The 21107-nt window shown below is 42.5% G+C and overlaps 2 protein-coding genes across 2 annotated transcripts; one reads left to right on the top strand and one right to left on the bottom strand.

Moving 5' to 3' along the window:
• Positions 1 to 7462: 7462 nt before the first annotated feature.
• Positions 7463 to 13061, top strand: ttll3 (tubulin tyrosine ligase-like family, member 3; the record flags this gene model as incomplete). Its single annotated transcript, XM_080026635.1, has 12 exons — positions 7463 to 7513; positions 7894 to 8004; positions 8111 to 8276; positions 8758 to 8813; positions 9008 to 9136; positions 9238 to 9352; positions 9580 to 9678; positions 9774 to 9954; positions 10177 to 10325; positions 10919 to 11162; positions 11750 to 12185; positions 12297 to 13061. 12 exons carry the CDS (start codon positions 7463 to 7465, stop codon positions 13059 to 13061), a joined length of 2502 nt encoding a protein of 833 aa, XP_079882761.1.
• Positions 13062 to 15825: 2764 nt separating this feature from the next.
• LOC307248999 (class E basic helix-loop-helix protein 40-like) lies at positions 15826 to 19590 on the bottom strand. Its single transcript, XM_080025583.1, has 5 exons — positions 19216 to 19590; positions 19005 to 19068; positions 18627 to 18734; positions 18179 to 18302; positions 15826 to 17920 (listed from the first exon to the last, which is right to left on the bottom strand). Exons 1-5 carry the CDS (start codon positions 19284 to 19286, stop codon positions 17001 to 17003), a joined length of 1287 nt encoding a protein of 428 aa, XP_079881709.1. The 5' UTR covers positions 19287 to 19590; the 3' UTR covers positions 15826 to 17000.
• Positions 19591 to 21107: the final 1517 nt, after the last annotated feature.

The raw sequence follows: 21107 nt of genomic DNA, 5'->3' as shown, positions 1-21107 counted from the left end.
TCCAAAACACAGGGAATGTGTTTGCAAGAGTGAACCCCGTTTCGTAGGAGAGAGGGATATTTAAGCACATTGCTTCAGGCAGGCAGACAGACTAATTGTACATAACTTAACCATAGGAGGAGTTTAGCATAGGACAATAGAACAGACAGAGTAATTGTGCATAAATTAACCATAGGCGTGGCTGTCCATGCGATACTCTCAACCACACCCATAAGTCCATACAAACAATGGCCAAGTAAGCATTCTAACATCTGAGTCCAGAGATATATATATCATATGCAATATTTCCCACTACAATTCCCAGTAGGAAGGAGCAGGGGCATGTGCTGGGGCGTACATACAAGACTGTCGCTGCTAAGCCCGAGTTGGAGGACGCCTTACCCGAGTGGGCAGTCGAGCTTCTCAACCCCACCGTTTTTTGGCCTGAGAGCTACATGCCACTGCCACCGGACTTTTGCGACCGTCCCAAGCCTCCACGCTCCAGCCTCCAGCCACTGCCTCCGGTTTCCTGCTTCCAGCCACAGCCCCGGGTCCCAGCTACCAGCCTCCTCCTGCCTTAAGGACTATCAGAGTGGGGGTGGTGAGTTTGGATTACCAGCAGTTTCCACAATGCTCTCCAGCTCCCGAGTTGTCTCCGGCCTCCAGCAGCAAGCTTCAGCCTCCGGCCTCCAGCAACAAGCTCCAGCAGCAAGCTCCAGCCCCAGGCTTCCAGCAGAAAGCTCCAGCCCCAGGCTTCCAGCAACAAGCTCCAGCCCCAGGCTTCCAGCAACAAGCTTCAGGTCCCGGGCCCCAGCAACCAGCACGCTAGACACCTGCCCCAGCACGCTAGCCACTAGCACGCTAGCACTGTCTAGTTCCTGAGCCCACTCCACGTTATCGTGAGGGGGCCCACCCTCCGGGCCTGCCAGGGGAGGCTTGCTGTCTTCGCCTTCCAGAGGGGGACCGGCCGCTTCGCCTTCCTGAGGGGGATCGCCCCCTGCTCCTGCCCGAGGGGGACCATCCTTCGCTCCTGCCCGAGGGGGACCGCCCTTCGCTCCTGCCCGAGGGGCCCAGCCCCCTGTTCCTGCCTGAGGGGTCTCGCCCCCTGCTCAAGGGGCCCAGCCCCCTGTTCCTGCCTGAGGGGTCTCGCCCCCTGCTCAAGGGGCCCAGCCCCCTGTTCCTGCCTGAGAGGTCTTACCCCCTGCTCGAGGGATCTTGCCCCCTGTTCCTGTCTGAGGGGGACCGCCCGTCGCTCCTGTCTGAGGGGGACCGCCCTTCGCTCCTGCCTGAGGGGGACCGCCCTCTGCCCTGCCTTCCTCCGGGGGCCTGCCTTCACCGTGGCCGGCCGCCTGAGTGGTTCTGCCTTCGCCGGTCTCCTGCGGAGGTCCGTCCTCGTCAATGCCGGCTACCTGTGGGCCTTCGCCGATGCCGGCTACCTGTGGGTCGTCGCCGCCGGCCTCCAGAAGGGGTTTGTTGCCTTCGCCTCTGCCGGCCTCCAGGAGGGTTCCATCGTCCTCTTCCTGGCCGAGGCCGGCCTCCAGAAATTAAATATATGATCGGACTCCTTTTGCCTTTAACTTTTTTTTAAAAGTTTTTTCTTGAAAATTAAGATCTGACTTCTTTTGCCTTTCAAAACATTTTTAAAGTTTTTTCTTGAAAATTAAGGGCTGTGGGAACTCCACAGTGAGTCCATAAACACACCAGAGTTGGTTTGGTGTTGATAGCTATAACAACCAGTGAGCTATTGAAAAAAGAGCCTTAAATATGGATTAAATATATGATGTGACTTATTTTGCCTTTCAAAAAACAATTAAAAGTTTTTTCTTGAAAATTAAGGGCTGTGGGAACTCCACAGTGAGTCCATGAACACACCAGCGTTGGTTTGGTGTTGATAGCTATAACAACCAGTGAGCTATTGAAAAAAGAGCCTTAAATATGGATTAAATATATGATGTGACTTATTTTGCCTTTCAAAAAAAAATTAAAAGTTTTTTCTTGAAAATTAAGGGCTGTGGGAACTCCACAGTGAGTCCATAAACACACCAGAGTTGGTTTGGTGTTGATAGCTATAACAACCAGTGAGCTATTGAAAAAAAGAGCCTTAAATATGGATTAAATATATGATGTGACTTATTTTGCCTTTCAAAAAAAATTTAAAAGTTTTTTCTTTAAAATAAAGGGCTGTGGGAATTCCACAGTGAGTTCATGAACACATCAGAGTTGGTTTGGTGTTGATAGCTATAACAAACTGTGAGCTATTGAAAAAATAGCCTTAAATATGGATTAAATATATGATCTGACTTCTTTTGCCTTTCAAAACATTTTTAAAGTTTTTTCTTGAAAATTAAGGGCTGTGGGAACTCCACAGTGAGTCCATAAACACACCAGAGTTGGTTTGGTGTTGATAGCTATAACAACCAGTGAGCTATTGAAAAAAGAGCCTTAAATATGGATTAAATATATGATGTGACTTATTTTGCCTTTCAAAAAAAATTTAAAAGTTTTTTCTTTAAAATAAAGGGCTGTGGGAATTCCACAGTGAGTTCATGAACACATCAGAGTTGGTTTGGTGTTGATAGCTATAACAAACTGTGAGCTATTGAAAAAATAGCCTTAAATATGGATTAAATATATGATCTGACTTCTTTTGCCTTTCAAAACATTTTTAAAGTTTTTTCTTGAAAATTAAGGGCTGTGGGAACTCCACAGTGAGTCCATAAACACACCAGAGTTGGTTTGGTGTTGATAGCTATAACAACCAGTGAGCTATTGAAAAAAGAGCCTTAAATATGGATTAAATATATGATGTGACTTATTTTGCCTTTCGAAAAACAATTAAAAGTTTTTTCTTGAAAATTAAGGGCTGTGGGAACTCCACAGTGAGTCCATGAACACACCAGCGTTGGTTTGGTGTTGATAGCTATAACAACCAGTGAGCTATTGAAAAAAGAGCCTTAAATATGGATTAAATATATGATGTGACTTATTTTGCCTTTCAAAAAAAAAATTAAAAGTTTTTTCTTGAAAATTAAGGGCTGTGGGAACTCCACAGTGAGTCCATAAACACACCAGAGTTGGTTTGGTGTTGATAGCTATAACAACCAGTGAGCTATTGAAAAAAAGAGCCTTAAATATGGATTAAATATATGATGTGACTTATTTTGCCTTTCAAAAAAAATTTAAAAGTTTTTTCTTTAAAATAAAGGGCTGTGGGAATTCCACAGTGAGTTCATGAACACATCAGAGTTGGTTTGGTGTTGATAGCTATAACAAACTGTGAGCTATTGAAAAAATAGCCTTAAATATGGATTAAATATATGATCTGACTTCTTTTGCCTTTCAAAACATTTTTAAAGTTTTTTCTTGAAAATTAAGGGCTGTGGGAACTCCACAGTGAGTCCATAAACACACCAGAGTTGGTTTGGTGTTGATAGCTATAACAACCAGTGAGCTATTGAAAAAAGAGCCTTAAATATGGATTAAATATATGATGTGACTTATTTTGCCTTTCGAAAAACAATTAAAAGTTTTTTCTTGAAAATTAAGGGCTGTGGGAACTCCACAGTGAGTCCATGAACACACCAGCGTTGGTTTGGTGTTGATAGCTATAACAACCAGTGAGCTATTGAAAAAAGAGCCTTAAATATGGATTAAATATATGATGTGACTTATTTTGCCTTTCAAAAAAAAAATTAAAAGTTTTTTCTTGAAAATTAAGGGCTGTGGGAACTCCACAGTGAGTCCATAAACACACCAGAGTTGGTTTGGTGTTGATAGCTATAACAACCAGTGAGCTATTGAAAAAAAGAGCCTTAAATATGGATTAAATATATGATGTGACTTATTTTGCCTTTCAAAAAAAATTTAAAAGTTTTTTCTTTAAAATAAAGGGCTGTGGGAATTCCACAGTGAGTTCATGAACACATCAGAGTTGGTTTGGTGTTGATAGCTATAACAAACTGTGAGCTATTGAAAAAATAGCCTTAAATATGGATTAAATATATGATCTGACTTCTTTTGCCTTTCAAAACATTTTTAAAGTTTTTTCTTGAAAATTAAGGGCTGTGGGAACTCCACAGTGAGTCCATGAATACACCAGAGTTGGTTTGGTGTTGATAGCTATAACAACCAGTGAGCTATTGAAAAAAGAGCCTTAAATATGGATTAAATATATGATGTGACTTATTTTGCCTTTCAAAAAAAAATTAAAAGTTTTTTCTTGAAAATTAAGGGCTGTGGGAACTCCACAGTGAGTCCATAAACACACCAGAGTTGGTTTGGTGTTGATAGCTATAACAACCAGTGAGCTATTGAAAAAAGAGCCTTAAATATGGATTAAATATATGATGTGACTTATTTTGCCTTTCAAAAAAAAATTAAAAGTTTTTTCTTGAAAATTAAGGGCTGTGGGAACTCCACAGTGAGTCCATAAACACACCAGAGTTGGTTTGGTGTTGATAGCTATAACAACCAGTGAGCTATTGAAAAAAGAGCCTTAAATATGGATTAAATAGATGTGACTTATTTTGCCTTTCAAAAAAAAATTAAAAGTTTTTTCTTGAAAATTAAGGGCTGTGGGAACTCCACAGTGAGTTCTTGAACACATCAGAGTTGGTTTGGTGTTGATAGCTATAAAAAACTGTGAGCTATTGAAAAAATTGCCTTAAATATCCATGCAATATACACACTGAATAATTTTCCCTTTTAAAAAAAAATCAAAGGCTTTTCTTTAAAACAAAGGGTTGTGGTAACTACAAAATGAGTTCATAAACACACCAGAGTTGGTTTGGTGTTGATAGCTATAACAACCAGTGAGCTATTGAAAAAAGAGCCTTAAATATGGATTAAATATATGATGACTTATTTTGCCTTTCAAAAACAAATTAAAAGTTTTTTCTTGAAAATTAAGGGCTGTGGGAACTCCACAGTGAGTTCTTGAACACATCAGAGTTGGTTTGGTGTTGATAGCTATAAAAAACTGTGAGCTATTGAAAAAATTGCCTTAAATATCCATGCAATATACACACTGAATAATTTTCCCTTTTAAAAAAAAAATCAAAGGCTTTTCTTTAAAACAAAGGGTTGTGGTAACTACAAAATGAGTTCATAAACACAACAGAAGTGGTTTGGTGTTGATAGGATGAATTTCCAGTGAGTTATTAAGAATAGAAAAAAGACGTTGCACTTTTGCGACGGTCCCTAAGCAGTCCGCTGCCGTGTGGCACTAAACACTATATTCGGCGCGGTTTCTTTGATCTTTCGCGAGACTCGCTGATTTTGGTGAGTTGGTCGAGCCTGTGAAATGTCAGTCTTAGTCTTCTGTACATAATAATACCATTCTGGAGGAAATTTGTGTTGTTTTCGTGACGCTATTACAGTTACAACCCCGGAAAATAGACGAATGTCGAATATGAAACCAATCTCACCCCGGTCCTCCTGCCCTGGCTGATGGAGCAGGATGCAGAGAGCATCATTGCAGCCTCAGCCAATCAGAGCGCAGAGGCACACAACGGGCTGCGACGCACTGCTGCTACCCAGCACCACCATAACGCCAAGACTATTATAAGCCAGTATAGCGACGTCACTCTATATAATGTGCAGTTTGGCAGCTTCTCACGTTTCAGCTGCGAAGATGTGACGGACTGTGAACACTGTAGGCTTTTTTTCACCCATTTCCATTGGCCCCTTAACTTTGGCTAGTAGCCGGCAGCCATGCAGCTTGTAAAATCCCCCGAACAACTCTATAGGCTAGAGAAAAGTTCATGTATACTTTTGTTTCCTTTTTCATCATCTTTGATGGAAAGCAGGCTATTGAAGTTGGGAAGATGGTAGCCTATCCTATATGCTTTACATAACCTTAGGCTACTAAACAGCAATTGGGCCTACCACAAGACCTTGGTAAAACTGCTTTTAGCCACAGTGCCCCTGACTCCTGGAACAGCCTACAACATCAAATTAAAATAAATACACTCATAACTGTTAACCAATTTAAAGTTATTATTTTGAATCAGCCCCACTTCACTTGTAACTGTTTTAATTAGGCTATTGTTCTGTTTTATTCAATTGATCTGAATGTTTTAATTGTTGTTGTCTCTTTGTAAGCTTGTTGTGTATTCTCATTGTATATTGTGTATCTGTCTCGACGTCATTGTAAAAGAGGGTAACCCTCAATTGATCTTTCGAGAATAAATAAAGGAAAATTAAAAAAAAGAAAAATTAAAAACATAGGCTTTCTATTTTCAATTAACAATCATCCTGCAAAATAAGATTACTTTACAATAGGCCTCAGAATATTTCAGAGTTCATCATTTTGGATAGCCTAGTTCCTGTGGGCTAGCTGTTCCTTTCCACTAGGCCATTGGCCTAAAGTGTGTGTACACTATTACAGCCTAATATTGACAGTTTATGGGTCATTCCGCCAAATTGGTGACATTTCTGTCCCCAAGCCTTTAAAGGTAGCCTATACATTTGCAAGAAAATTAAATATAACATACATTAATGTATTAAGCAATGTCGCTTCCACATTGACCTGAATGTGAATTTAAAATATGTATTTTATAACACTGATAAAAACTACAGTTTACACTGAAAAACAGCATTTTTAACCTGTCCCCACTCTCTAACACAACACATTAGTATGAAGTATAATGAAAAAAATCCTTCAGAAATCTTAATATTTTTGCGCTGTGTGTGATTCTATGTTCAATATAGGCCTATGCTTATCATCAGAAATTCATAATATTTTAGTTAAAATACACATTTTAGTCGTGTCCCCAGGTTTACACTCAGTCCTGTTACCCTAACAACACATTTAACGCTCTAAAATCCTTGCAACATTACAAAAAGCCCTCGCTAAACTGGACTATGAGCACTGTAGCTCTTCTGATAGGTCATGAGATTCAGCTTCGAAAAAATAAAAAATCTGAAATCTAATTTGGAAGAGTTGCAACATGCAAATGTCACCCATTTGGTGGAATGGGCCTTATTGTTATATTGACCTTATTAGTGGAACATAGCCTAGATGTTATAGTGAACAGAGAGCACATCAGGAATGCGACATCATGGATCTGATTGATCCACACATCAGAAGAGATTAGAAAGACTTGGGCGCCACCTGGTGGCAAGATAACATTTCAGGACGTCCTCGCATAGGCCTACATTCAGTATCATGTGCACGTCTGACAGTGACAGCAGCTGCCTACAGGATGATCATTGAAGATGGACCGGCTGTTCCTCTGTAACCACTGCAAAGGATAGGCCTACTGTGGACACACATTGTGTATCGTTATGTGTCGAATGATGTAATGGTTCTTGTGCATGTTGCGAACACGTGTCAGCCAAACAGCAAGTGATCCACTTTCTTAAACGCATGGCTATGTGAAGGCGGCGGGCTACCTGTGGCTGTGGGTTACGTACCTGCTGCATGGCGTCCTGTTTCTCCTGTAGACGGTTGTTATGGAAACTGTAAACATTCTGCGGGAGCATGCACGGTTACTATGGGAACCGTCTGCGGGAGCAAGAAGGAAACAGAGTTGTCAGAGCACTGAGGAGGTGACCGCGTTAGGTTTGTACATGAATGTTCATTGTAAAATCTCTCCTGTTTCTTGTTTGTTATGTCTTTTAGGAGAAGTTTTTACACATGTCTATAACGGCTGTCATAGATCTACCCTCTTATGATTAATATTTATAAAGATCTAGGCTTTACTTTCTATCCTAATGCTGCTATAAGGTGATGTGAAAATAATGCTGTTCAGCATGTTCCTCCTCCCAGAGAACTGAAGTGAACGCTGTAAGCTACGTTGATTAGCTGAAGAGATGCAGCAAATACCAGGTAAGAGAATCGACATCTGTACATACAAGTGCACACAGTTTCTTATACACATTTGAACACGCAAATATGTCTCAGTGTTACAGTCCACAGTAGCTGCAGTGGAGGGGAGGTTACGTCGCAGTGTGCCAAGCCTTCCAGAGATTAAGCCGGACAGGCTCAACACAGCTAAACTGCTGACGGAGAAAGCTGTGAAGGTGAATTATATAGGCTATTAGTCTCTGCATATTTACCCACAATCCCAGGCGTTATGTGCCATGTGTCTTGTTTGACTCTCCCCTTCTCTGTCCAATTCATTCCCAGTTAAGGAAAGTGTTTTCAGTTCAGGGGCCGTATCCTGTGATCCGAGCTGCCTTACGGGCGAGAGGGTGGGTGGAACATCGCTTGGCCCATCCTGCCCAGAGAGCACCTCATTGCCACGGAGATGAGGAAGATGATGGGGACGATGGTGATATCAATGATGTCACTAGTGGTGAGACCATAGGTATTCAGCAAGACATAGTCCCAAATCAGACCTTTTATTTACAGGCTACAAGATGCAGTATTCATGCATGGAAGACAAAAACTTGCTGGGAAAATAATGCGTAGCTATCTATTGTAAAATCCTACTCGCAGTAATACAAACAATATTGTTATTTTACATCGTCAATATAATTCATACACCTTCACATCTGTTTTATCCATTAGTTTTAGTGTTAGTGTTTTAATTTTAGTCTATAAGAAAGTCAGTTATATTTTCGCTTAACTGTCATAGCTGAAACTGCAGGAAGGGTTAGTGGGTATATATAATTGGAGCTGTTGTTTATGTGGATATCCCATCACTGATAAATGATACACTGTGTGCCATATTACACAGACCCCTACCCTTTTAACCCCCCCCCCCCTCCCACCTGCTTGCATGTACGCACACACATACAGACACGGGCTCCTCTATACGCATCTCTTTACAGGGAGAGTGGATGTAGGCGAGAAAGGGGAGAACCTTGATGACATGTATGACCTCATGGTAAGATAACATTCAAGTGAACCAACATGACATTGACATCTTGCATAGTCTGAAAGCGATTGAGCGTGCTAGTATTGTAAATTTGCAAATTACAGTATTTTCTAAATGTCTTTTTTTTTTCCCTATTTTTTTTTCTCTCTGTATTCTTGATCAGTCAGTTTGCTAACTTCACTCTTCCTCAACCTTTTCCATAGTCTCGTCTGGTTCGAAATGAACCGACGTATTTCTACTGGACAACACGTCGAGATTATATTGACTGCCGCTCCCTACGGAATGACCAAATGACTAATCACTATGCGAAAGCTGGAACGTTCACTACCAAGGTTTCATTTTACTAAAGAGTTTTCTAACGATAGTGAACATTCAAGCTACTCAACTTTGGCACTCTCCATCCCCCATATATGTGCATTTCTGTTCCCCTCAGGTGGGGCTCTGTGTGAACATGCGTAACCTCCATTGGTTTGATGCGGCCGATTCTGACACCTTCTTCCCAAGATGCTACAGGCTTGGGGCTGACGATGAAAAGCATGCATTCATAGGTCTGCTTCATGCATCATACTGTATGTTTTTGCTCTGTCAAAGAGACAACGATGTGTTCAGGTGTAAATTGAATATGGAAAAAAAATCCTATACATACGTGCATTGGAATTAATAGTGGTCACTCCCACTGTCTTTACGTTTTATTAGTGTTATATTATCATCTGAAACAAAACTACGTGCCCATTCTGTCTTTTGTGCTCTTGTCCTCTATTCTATGGCGCTGAAGAGGATTTCAGGAGGACGGCATGCACCAGCCTGCTGCTGCATGTGGTCGAGACACATAGACTGAGGAGGGAGAGAGCAGAGGGACAAAAAGTGTCTGATGGTAATACATTAAAAATAAATCAAATTTACAGATATGCCCGGATAAGGAGAAGGTAGAAAATTGTATTAAAATCAATCATCTTCCTTTCTCTACAGAGTTAAATAATGCAGAGCGCCGATTTGTCGATCCGGCAATGATCGGCATGGCGTTACAAGTGTGCCAAGAGTTTCTCAGTGTTTTACAGCACGAAGACATTGATGTTACCGTGGAAAAAGCACGGGCAGTGAAGGAACAGCAGTGGGTAGAGTTTCTGAAAGACTACTACATGGTTTTGCAGTGAGTATGTTTTCCTGGGAGCTTTCTGGGCTTGCTCAAATGAACCTTCTTAAGTCACACTAAATTTGTCCCGCAGTAGCTTACTGACAGCCAGTTAGATTAAGAGGTTTAAAGGTCCGCAGATAATCAGCATAATTGCTGTGTGGAGTGAAGGATGTTAGTAAGATTAAGTGAATCTGTACATTTCTAAACACAATCTGTGAGTCTAATGTTTGTGTGTAGTCAAGGTGCATTGATCAGCGGCAGCAGTGTGTTTGTGAAGAGATGCCAGGCCATGTTAACCAGACTGCAGGAGGTTTGCCCTCAGCTAGAGACAGATGGAATAAATAACATCTGGATCATCAAACCAGGTGCCAAGTCAAGAGGACGAGGTGAGGCTTTTTTTTTTTTTTTTGGTAATAATTCATATTTTACTCTCCCTCGCCATACACAATACCGAAACAAAAATTTAAAGAAAACATACTGTGTTGTTTTGTGTTGTGAATATTATGGTTGCAACATGAGGTGTGAGATATGGATGTTACTTTTGATGACCTTTTCTACTTTTAATAAAATACAATTTAATTTAATTTCCCAGCATAATTATAATAAAGGAACAATTTCCTGCATTTTGCTAAAGGTGCTCTGAGGAACTTTCAGTTTTTATTCTTTCTTGCACCCCCTTTGGACAAAAGCGATAATGTTTTTACTACCCCAGCTGTTTTTCCTGGGTGAGGGTAGGCTACCCATGACAATGGCATTAAAAATAATATATATAAAGAAAGCATTCTTTGCACTGATGGTTTTGTTTGCTGTTACATGCAATGTATGATCCTCATAGTAAAAAAAATGGACTGTTTAAGAAATATTTAAAAGTTCCTTGTAGCACATTTGAGAAGCCATCAGAATCACCAGTCGATAGATTTAAGATTTTATCCAATCCAGTTATGATGTGTTTTTTCTCCATGTTACACCAAACGACTAGGTATTATTTGTATGAATCGCCTTGAGGAGATTTTGGCACTTGTTGACGGCGACAGAGCCATGCCTAAGGAGAGTAAGTGGGTGGTTCAGAAATACTTGGAACGTCCTCTGTTGGTCCACGGCACCAAGTTTGACCTCCGTCAGTGGTTCCTGGTCACCGACTGGAACCCTTTGACTGTCTGGTTCTACAGAGAGTGCTACATCCGGTTCTCCACTCAGCCCTACTCAACAAACACTCTGGACAGGTCAGACAGCTGGAGAAAAGAAAATTGTACTCTTAACCATATAGGCCTACTTACTTACTTGGGTGGCTATTAAGTTGATGTCTGTGAAGGGACTGGCTTGAAGGCATACTCATCAGTGTTACAGAACGCTTGTTGATATATAAAACTGCCGCTTGGTCAGGGCCCAACCGCGCCAATATTTGACAATCAATACGACCCGAAATAAATTGTGAGCATCTGTCCAATTGGATAAGCCCCCTGCGCTGAAGGAGACTTTTGCGTCAGTAACCACCGGCAAAGGGCCCTGACCAGGCCTCGTTTTTTTTGACAAGCTGGTATTGAGACGTGTTGCTTGCCTCCGCTCCCTTTGTTTAACACAGCCATTTATCTAAGCTTTGTCTGTGTATAAACATCAGACTTTGTTTTAGTGCACACACACTGCTACGGGATGGTGAGTAGATATTAACTGATTTTGACAAAAATTGTTTTGAATTACAATGGCTGAGTATGCCTTTAACCTTGTAAGTAGGACAATATATACCCATTTCAATCAAAGCACATTTTACTCTTACCTTCATGGCCTTACCTCCTTCCTTTATTGTACTCAGCTCGGTACACCTGTGTAACAACTCCATCCAAAAGCACTTCCAGCCGTCCCGCGAGCGCCATCCAGGAGTGCCTGAGGACAACATGTGGTCTTGCTCTCAGTTAAGGGCTTATCTCCAGTGTCAGGGCCGCGGGGCGGAGTGGGAGTCGGTGGTGGTCCCAGGCATGCAGAAAGTGGTGGTCAGTAGCCTGCTGACATCCCAGGACCTGGTGGAGCCCCGCAAGGCAAGCTTTGAGCTCTACGGAGCCGACTTCATGTTGGGCAGAGATCTGAGGCCTTGGCTCCTGGAGATCAATGCCAGTCCTACCATGGCTTGTTCCAGCGCCGTGACTGCTCGCCTCTGCCCTGCTGTGCAGCTGGACACACTGAGGGTGGTGCTGGACCGACGCACTGATCCTAGCGCTTACACCGGAGGCTTTCAGCTGATCTACAAACAGGTTGGATATACCTTCACAGATCCTATCGAGAGAGGCCATTGCTGTTATTTTCACTGATGGGTTATATTAAATTACATTTTTTGTGTTTTTTACTTTGTTGCCCCCTTCCAGGCTGCAGTTGAAGTTCCTCAGTATGTAGGCGTGAACCTGCTGGTGGAAGGAGCCCCCATGAGGCCATCCAGACCGTCACTTCATAGAAACACTGTTATTCCCAACCCGCCTCTCTCAATCCAGCTCCCTTCAGACCAGTTATCGTCAGAGGAATTTGAAAGCACAAATAAACTATCCAGCCAGAAGTCCTCTTCAGCTCACCGTTCAGGCAAGGAGAATCGAGCCGTTGGAGAGAAGAAGAGGCAGCTGACATCAACTTCACCTAAGAGAGGATGCCAAGGGAGGACAGAAAACGAGAATACCTTTTGTGTCCGCAGGTCCAGTCGCAGCCTGGCATCTGAACAGCCTTTGGTGGTACACATTGGACCCCAGAGGAAAGCGCAACGTTTAGGTTTGAGTCTTGGTGCCAACGGGGCAACCCTGGTCCCACGGAGCTTTTCCTTTTCCCTCAGTCCCATTCACAGCTTGTCAGATTGTAAATCTCAGCCCAGACTAGGCCACGGGTCATACATCTCTAAACACTTTCTTCCCCAGAAATCTTTTGAGCCCCGACACAGGACTTCTCCCAGGACTTTACCTTCCCTGCAGGGCACCCTTCCAACCCTGGAGGTCTTTAGTCTGCGACCAAAAATTGTAGCTAGAACAGCCACCTGCCATAATCCAAACTATCAACCTAGCCTACACAAATATCAGTTATCCCTCTGCTCTCGAAAGCACATCATGGCCAAATATAAAGCAGAGTGCAAAGGGGAACATAAACACTAGTGGTGTTGAATGTTCAAATTTGGAAAGCAGAAGAGGTTTCTTGAGCAAAATCGTTGTTATTAACTTAGATTTTAATGGGTTGAAGCCTAATGAAAAACACATTAACTTCTCACATCAGTGGTTAAATATTACGTTAGTTACTTCAATTTTAGTCAATTGTACACAGGGCACATTGAAATGTGTCTTTTCGCATATCCCTTCTCAAGTTTTCCACTTCAGAGGGGGGCAGAGCGCAAGGTCAGCCATATCACAGTGCCCCTGGATTAGTACATGGTTAAGTGCCTTGTTCAAGGACACAATGGTAGAGATCGTGGGCACCGTAGATGAAATACCAGCCACCACTAATGTTACAAATAACACCCTCCTGTCTGGTGCCGGGGATCGAACCAGCCACCTCATGGTTACTGAGATAGGTGGGGAATTTTAATGTTGAGCAGAATCAATCAAATTATTCTGATGGAATCATATCTGTTTGTAGAAAATTGAGAGAATCATGGTGAATAGCAGCAGGGGGACCTTTCACAAATCATTAACTTAGGGACTTTAAATATGCAAAGGGTATATAAAGGTTATTTACCTTTTTGCATAAGGAGTGAAGTGTTTCACATAGTTTTTATTTCAGTGGCAAATTTTATATACGTTTTGGCTGACTGGCTTTTAAATATATGAACATGTTTTGTGATTATGTCGTTATTGTATGAATCAAGTATGCGCTGAAGTGTGTTTATTATAAAAACAAATAAACAAGAGTCATTACAAAGACTGTCCCCTGTGTGATAGATATCCCAAGTTGACTGGGCAGCAGATATTACAATAAAATCATGACAGGGTTCTTGTTTTGTGGCAAAAATAATCCACTTTATATGAACATTGCAAATAAGATGTAGGTGTTTTAAATCCCCAGCAGATGGCAGTAAAGGCTAATTGATCTAACTTCACGTTTATGCCAAAGGAGGATTGCCTAAATTGGAAAGAATTGGCGAGATGTGTCAAAGCCATAGATAGTATATAAAAAGAAAAATTCAAAAATAAGAATGAAAAATATAATAAAAAATGATGTCTAAAATTAAGATTATTAGGCCTATTTGTTTTTATTTTAAATTTGATAACAAATACTATATCTGAAGTATTAATAGTTCACGCGCACACGCACGCAAACACACACACACAATACACTTGATAAAGACAAATGTAATAAAAATAGAAATAAATCACTTTTTAATTTCTCTTTGAAAAAATTATGAAGGAAAAATTGACTGCAGTTAACAGTACCCTCCCTCGTCCACCATGTCACCACATTAATGCACTGCTGTCTTCAAAGAGCGAGTTATCTAGCATCATCTCAGATAAGTAAGTGTGATAAAACATGATAAAAACAATCAAAACAGACATTGGGAAGGATTTGTACCTGCTCCGCCATTGTAGGCACATATACATTCACCGATCTGTCGCTCTGCGCGTGCACCGGCAGTGAGACGGGTGCCATTTTGTAGCGTTCTCTCTTGTGAGTTTATTTGCCAATTACATGCAGAGATTGGCTTTATGAAACGTGCACACTATGTAAGTGATCACTGTATGAATAAAGAGCGATTTAACACTTAAATTAACATAAATAAATCGCTTAGGCCTACTTCACCTTTAATTAGCCTACTCTCTTGAAGTAACGTTTCTTTAAATAACATCCAAGCAAAACGTCAGTCTGCATTGTATGTATAGTTTGTATGGAGTATCATCTCATTATGCGTACATTAGACCGGTAGATGCAAGGGCCCCCAAATGACTGTTCGCCTGGAGCCCCCAAATGGCCACTGTTTATGACGTAAACAAAGGTCAAGCCGTTGACTACTTAGATGAGTGTCAAAAGTATTATTTAGCTAGGCTACTAGAAAAATGCTGAAACCCACTGAAATAACGGACAAGTTACACCCCTAGAATAAGCCTGCCGCTGAAATCTTGTGACAAAAATAGGCTAATACGAAACTCCTCCTTAAACACATATTTGGAAATAAACGTAACAATAATCAGTTTAAGAGAAACTAAGGACATTCTGGGTGCAGGTCACGGACCTCAGACTTCAGTTTGCACAAACAAACCAGATATGAAATGGAGCAACCCTCTCACAGGTCCAAACTGATAGTGGTTACAATAATACTATGTGGTGGAAGAGTTTGGTGATGTTGAACATTGACATTAGATGCACTGGGACTGTGTGGAAATACTTAACAAACATGTTGATATCTGCAGCACGAGTTAAGCCGTAATGGTTGTAAGTGCTATCACAAAGTAACATTTTTTTTATTGCACAACGCAATTGAGGTTGTAGCAATAAGTTGTGTTTGTTAAATTTTCATGTAGCCTACTTCTCCAGTCTGTACAGTAGATTGCTGGGCATTTCAATTCTGAGATGATAGCATTTCTTATTGAATCCTAGAGCCAATGAGAAACATATCTTCCTGTTGACAAGACGCAGATGGTTTCCTAGTATTGCCTCGGGGAGCTTAACTGAAAGTGTTTACGCTCATGTGTGTTCTCTTGTTGTATGAGTGAGCACAGACGGCTAACCAGCAGGGAAGCCAGGCGGCCGATCTGCCATTACATACAGTGTTCCCTGTGACATGAATGTTGTGGCGCTGCGAAATAACTGAAATGGAGCAGATTGCATTTTTAGTGCTAGATATGTACACACACACACACACACACACACACACACACACACGCACACACACGCACACACACACACACCAAACAGTCAAAACGATTTTCCACGGGAAAAAAATACTTTATTAATACACTTATATAATGTTTGTCAACATTTATAGACAAAATATGTACATCAAACATCTTTCATGTAGGTCCCAAAATATAAAATCTCAAGTACCTCTTTCTATAGAAAACTAGTTCTTCTGGTAAAACGTTTTACATTCACTTCTCCCCTCCTCCCTCCTTTGACTCCAGTATTCATAGGTAATACAGAGAATAAACATCTGAGATTGATTTAGCTTTCACAAGTAGAAGGCAAAACAGCAAGAACAAACACCAGGTTTGACTTGAGCAGAAACAGATGTTGAGTGTATGCAGACCAGGTCCAGCACAGTGCTACAGTATGTACACCGTTTCTGAGTACACACACACACAACGTACAATTGTCCAGATTCTTTCTCTCCCGATGGACAGACAGGCAAAGAACAGGTATCAAAAATAGAAATGTACAAGAAGTCTATGAACAACAATTACAGAAAAAAAAAAATCCATCTTGAATCGACTGTTTGTCTGTGAAAAACCAAGACATGTGGTGGCCCATTCCTTCATCTATGCCGCTGAGTGTGTACCCTTACTCTTGTCTGTACACACTTGAGGGAAAACCCTTGTATGCTATGGTGCCAGTCATATTAGTGTCTGGTTCCAAGGGCCTTTTTTCATTGATGATAATGGGCGACCTACAGTAGGCAACAAACTCCGGGGTGAGATATTACCGCTTTACATTTGGTGCAACACGTTTTTTTAAAGTACAAAGATGGCGTGTCTCTACTGCAACAGCTACAAGTGAGATGCATCAGTGTCATCGGCGTTTATACTTTAACGGCAGCATCTTAAAACATGTCTTTCTTTACATTCAACCAAGTGTTTTGTGTGCAGGGAAGGTCGACTTTTAAAATGATACATTTTGCACTGAGAATAACCACTGAGCTTTAAACATTCAACCAGAGCTGTGCGTCCTAGCCCAAGCGTGGGCGGACGTTGCTCTCCCACTCCACCTCTTCTCTAGTCATTTGTACAGGTTCTCTCCTGCTCTCCGTTGGACCTCCAGGCTGAGGATCAGAGGACAAGGAATGAGGGGGTGGGTTATGGAAAGGCTCAGTCAAGTTCTCATTCCTACTCCTGCTCTGTACTGCATTTAGGATTTAAGACAGGGTCGTCTCTTTGGCCCCCTCTTGTCTCTCAGTCTTTGGTTTCCAGGTTGATGGGTGGTACCTGCTTTAGCGCCTGAAGGAGGGTAGGGGAGTCCATGGGGGTCTGCTGGGTCATGGCCGGGGCCGGAGAGCCTCCCCTGGGAGACAACAGCAGCTGAGGTGGGGGCGTGGTGGAGCCCGACCTTCCCATGCCTGGGTAGATCATGGGCACGGCCCTGGGGTACCAGCATTTCTCCAGCATGGGCAGGTAGGCTGCAGCGGAGGGTGGAATGAGGTAGAAAGGCATGCAGAGGGGCTGTGGAGGAGTTGGGTGATTGGGGGAGACACTCATGTAACTGCCAAAACCGCTGGAGGAAGATGAAGATGACGATGAGGATGATTCTGCGCCTGAGAGCATTTCATCCTCAGACGACTCAGCGCGGGCTCTCTTGTGCCGCGGCTGGTCCTCCTCCAGTTTGATGGGGCTGCTCTGCCTGTGGCCCAGCGCTCTCTTCAGCTGGCTCTCCTGGCCGTAGTAGTCTGGCCGTGGCTGCGTCTTCTCCTGCTCTCCCCCGTAGCCGCTGTCTGTGTCTGTGTCACTGCCGCTCTGCTCGCTGCCGGTGGGAGGGTACGCCCGCTGGATGACAGGCACACAGTTCCTCCCGTAGCCCTCGCTGGGTTTAGGGGCAGAGGGGCCAGCGGGCGTCTCCTTGTGAGGTTGGTGCTGGCGGATGGTGTAGGTGGTGGTGGGGATTTCCTCTGGTTGAGGGCTGGGAGGAGTGAGGGGTCGCACCGGGCTTTGCAGCACCTCGGCGGCCACCTTGTGAAGGTGGTTGATCACGTGGGACGGCGCAAAGTCCCCGTCTGTCTCGTTGTCGGCCAGATACTGGAGAATCTCCTTGGCGCACATGTGGAACCCGGAGCGGAACATCTCCTCTGACTTCTCCTGGCTGACGTGGGGCTGGGGCTCTGTGAACACAAACAGGAAAACACACGGTTAAGAATTTCTGCTATTTTGACAGGAGATGTGGCAATGTTGACTTTTGAAGACTCTTTCCCAACAACTTAAGCCAGGTTAAATGTTTAACTTATTTGCCTGTTGTTGTTTTTTTTCCATAATTGTGCCATTGTGTATTCATCTGGGTAATTGTTATCATGTCCAACCAAAAAACACCCTGTTCCACATGCATGTGTTTTGCGTGTATAGGTGAGTGATCTGCAGCTTACCAATTTGCATGCCGTTCTGCAGAGCCAGGATCTTCTGCTGCTGCTGCTCCAGAAGAGAGGTGAGGGCTTTCACATGCTTGAGTGTGAGCTCTAGAACCACAGCCTTCTCCAGATGGCCCAGAGTCTGTAGGAAACACACACGGTCAGCACATCCTCGCCTCTTGTGTAACACATGAAGACTTTAATCACCATGATCGTCACAATGCTGAATCTGCTTTTATTCTAGAGTTAAATGTATTACAATTTCATTTTACTATACATTAGACCCAAAACATTTTTTTTTTCTTAATAGAATTCCCCAGTTTAAACAATGACACATCGTCTCTGGTCTGACTGCTGACGCACGCAGCACACATGATGTAACGCCACTGAACAGCCACTGGATGGCGCATGCTACCCATTACATTATGACTTCCCATTAACCCTCCCGGCAACAGCATGATCTTACCGTGAGTTTCAGGTGCTCTGGCAATAAATCCTTCAACTGAGAGATGCACTCGTTTATCCGGTCGCGCCTTTTCTTCTCAATAAGTCTGTGAGGCAGCTTGTAGGTTTCCTGCGAACACAAAATAACATGATTAGGTTAATTCAGGCCGGCGTGTCTGAGAGCACAGAGCTGGCTCCGTTATGATCAGAGGAAGTCACACCGATAGGGAGGACTCTAGGAGTTATGTCATAGCATAAATTGGGTCGACCATTTATGGCAGTGCGGGAATACTGCTAGCCTAATTCCTGCCTTGTAGTACACACCCTTTCAGAACAAAAAAAAAAAAAAACTTTATGATTGTTACATAACAAGTTTGCAATAAGCAACATAAAAACGTACCTTGCTCTCGTCTCCTCTTTTCATTCCTCGCCTGGGTTTGTACACATACATCGGGAAATCCATCCTACAAAAAAACACAAAAGATACAAGAGTGAGATGTGTAGCAATGATTAAATGAAGCATAACAACGAATAAATAATCTTTCGGGAGAAGGAAAGGGCTTCGCAGTGTTATTACTATTGTATTATTTATTTATTTTAGCTGAACTTACCCTTGCACGTCCGACAGATCAGCCTGGTGTTTGGACAGAGGAGGTGGTTGCGCGCTTGGAATTCGCTCCATTCTTATTTCCTCCAATTACGCACTCAAAGTTGTCCAATGCAGTCACTTTAACGCGTGATGCAAAACAAGGAAAAGTGCACTAAATATGCACCAAGAAGTATTCAATTATTCTGGTTAAATACTTCTCCGTCTCATGCAAAGGTTGTTTGGGTGGGTGTAGAAAATGGTTTCGAGTTTTAGTCCCTGCGATTCCCACGCCGTAGTCACGCCGCACAAGGAAACAGACAACCCTCTTGGTGGCGCGTTTGGGAAAGTGGTGGAGGACAGAGCGACGAGTTAAATAAACCCCTGACTCTCCGCTCGGCCTGACCTACCTCTCTGTCACATGAGGCTCACGTTTTAAACGGCGCTGTATCCCTCGGCGGAGGGACGGCCCACTTTCTACCGATCAGGAGCCTCATTGGGCAGGACAGTGGCTGTCGTCAGCTTGGGGCGGCGCGTGTCGGATCCCGTGTACCACCATGCTGAAGTGTATGGAAACAAGGCTGCGCTCGCCACGGCTCAGGAAACGTGTCGGCCAGAGAAGCATTGCAGGAGTGGTTCCACAAGCCTTGGGCACGAGAGGCGAGGGTGGGGGGGAGGAGGGAGAGGGGGTATGAACGATGCTGAAAACAAACATCAACACGTTTCATTAATATAGCAGCCACAGGGATCGTTTTTTTATATTTATAGATGTACCTTTGTATGGATCCAGAATATGGATCCCTATGAGGCATTGTGTAGCCTACTGTTAAGTCTAATCAATGATTATCAATAATAATAATGATAATCAATCATTTTTATAAATTTTTCTTTACTGCAGTGAAACCACAACGTTCATTCCAAGTGCAATGAAGTCACTTGTATAATGTCTGAGTGATTTGAGCGTCTAATGATGAATTGATTTTTAGAAAAACAAAATAGTAGTGTTCTCAGTGGACAAGCTCTCTCAATTGTTTTTTATATTTTTAGTTTTATATCCGACGCGCCATTTATATCACATGTCTAGGAACATTAATAGCAGCTTTGTTTTTTAAAGCTAATTATTTTCCTTTCAAACGAGATGTTTTTTTTCTCCCAAAACATAATGATGATACTACTACTAGCTTATTATAATACCATAAATATTTATAATAATAGTTCAAAACATTCATTCGAAACTGCATTGTGTGTGTTTTTTCTTTTGGCCTACATATGGAGTATAGAGGACAGGTGGACTCCAGTGTGGACAGTGCGGTGAAGGCGGGATGAACCACGTGCACCTGTGTGTGTCTGTTGTAGTCATGAGGCGGTCAGGGCTGTCACGTTGATCTCCTAATGGCCCTCGGAGCCTGCTGCGTGCAGGGCACATCCAGCACACGGCGACAGCACCTGTCTGCTGCGGGCAGAATAGTAACCACAGACCACACCAACCAATCTCACCCTCTCGTGAAATATGTCTCTTTTTGCAAATAAAAAGATTAAGACTCTTTTCGGGGACTGGACATAGAAAGAATTTCTGTGGAATTTTCCCTTTACAAAAAAAAAAAAACACTCGAACAGATTGTTATTAACAATACATAACGTAATTTGATAATGTCCAAACATGTCGAAAGTCAATAACATTTAACTCAATAAGACTAATGCAGGTCTATTACATCTTATGATCTAAAAATGACCAATGATCAAGTGATCACCCTCATACACTGACAGTATGTGGATGTCACATGAAGTGTGGCTCCATTTTACAATCATGCATGAGCAAGACCATGGATTTCTTTGATTTTTTTTTTAATCAGTCCCAGTGAAATCCATTATTGTTTTCCTCGAGGTGTACTATAATGACCTCCTTATCAAGCATGG

This window comes from Ammodytes marinus, assembly GCF_949987685.1.
Source record: "Ammodytes marinus genome assembly, chromosome: 4".
NCBI lineage: Eukaryota > Metazoa > Chordata > Actinopteri > Uranoscopiformes > Ammodytidae > Ammodytes > Ammodytes marinus.
This window is presented reverse-complemented; position numbering and strand designations above follow the sequence as displayed.

Excerpts from the sequence above, each read along its gene's own strand:
- LOC307248999 (XM_080025583.1), bottom strand. The coding sequence starts at position 19,286 with ATGGAGCGAATTCCAAGCGCGCAACCACCTCCTCTGTCCAAACACCAG. Across the intron at positions 19,069-19,215 it reads GATCTGTCGGACGTGCAAGG|GATGGATTTCCCGATGTATG; the intron begins GTAAGTTCAGCT and ends GTTTTTTTGTAG. Across the intron at positions 18,303-18,626 it reads CAGAGCACCTGAAACTCACG|ACTCTGGGCCATCTGGAGAA; the intron begins GTAAGATCATGC and ends TGTTTCCTACAG.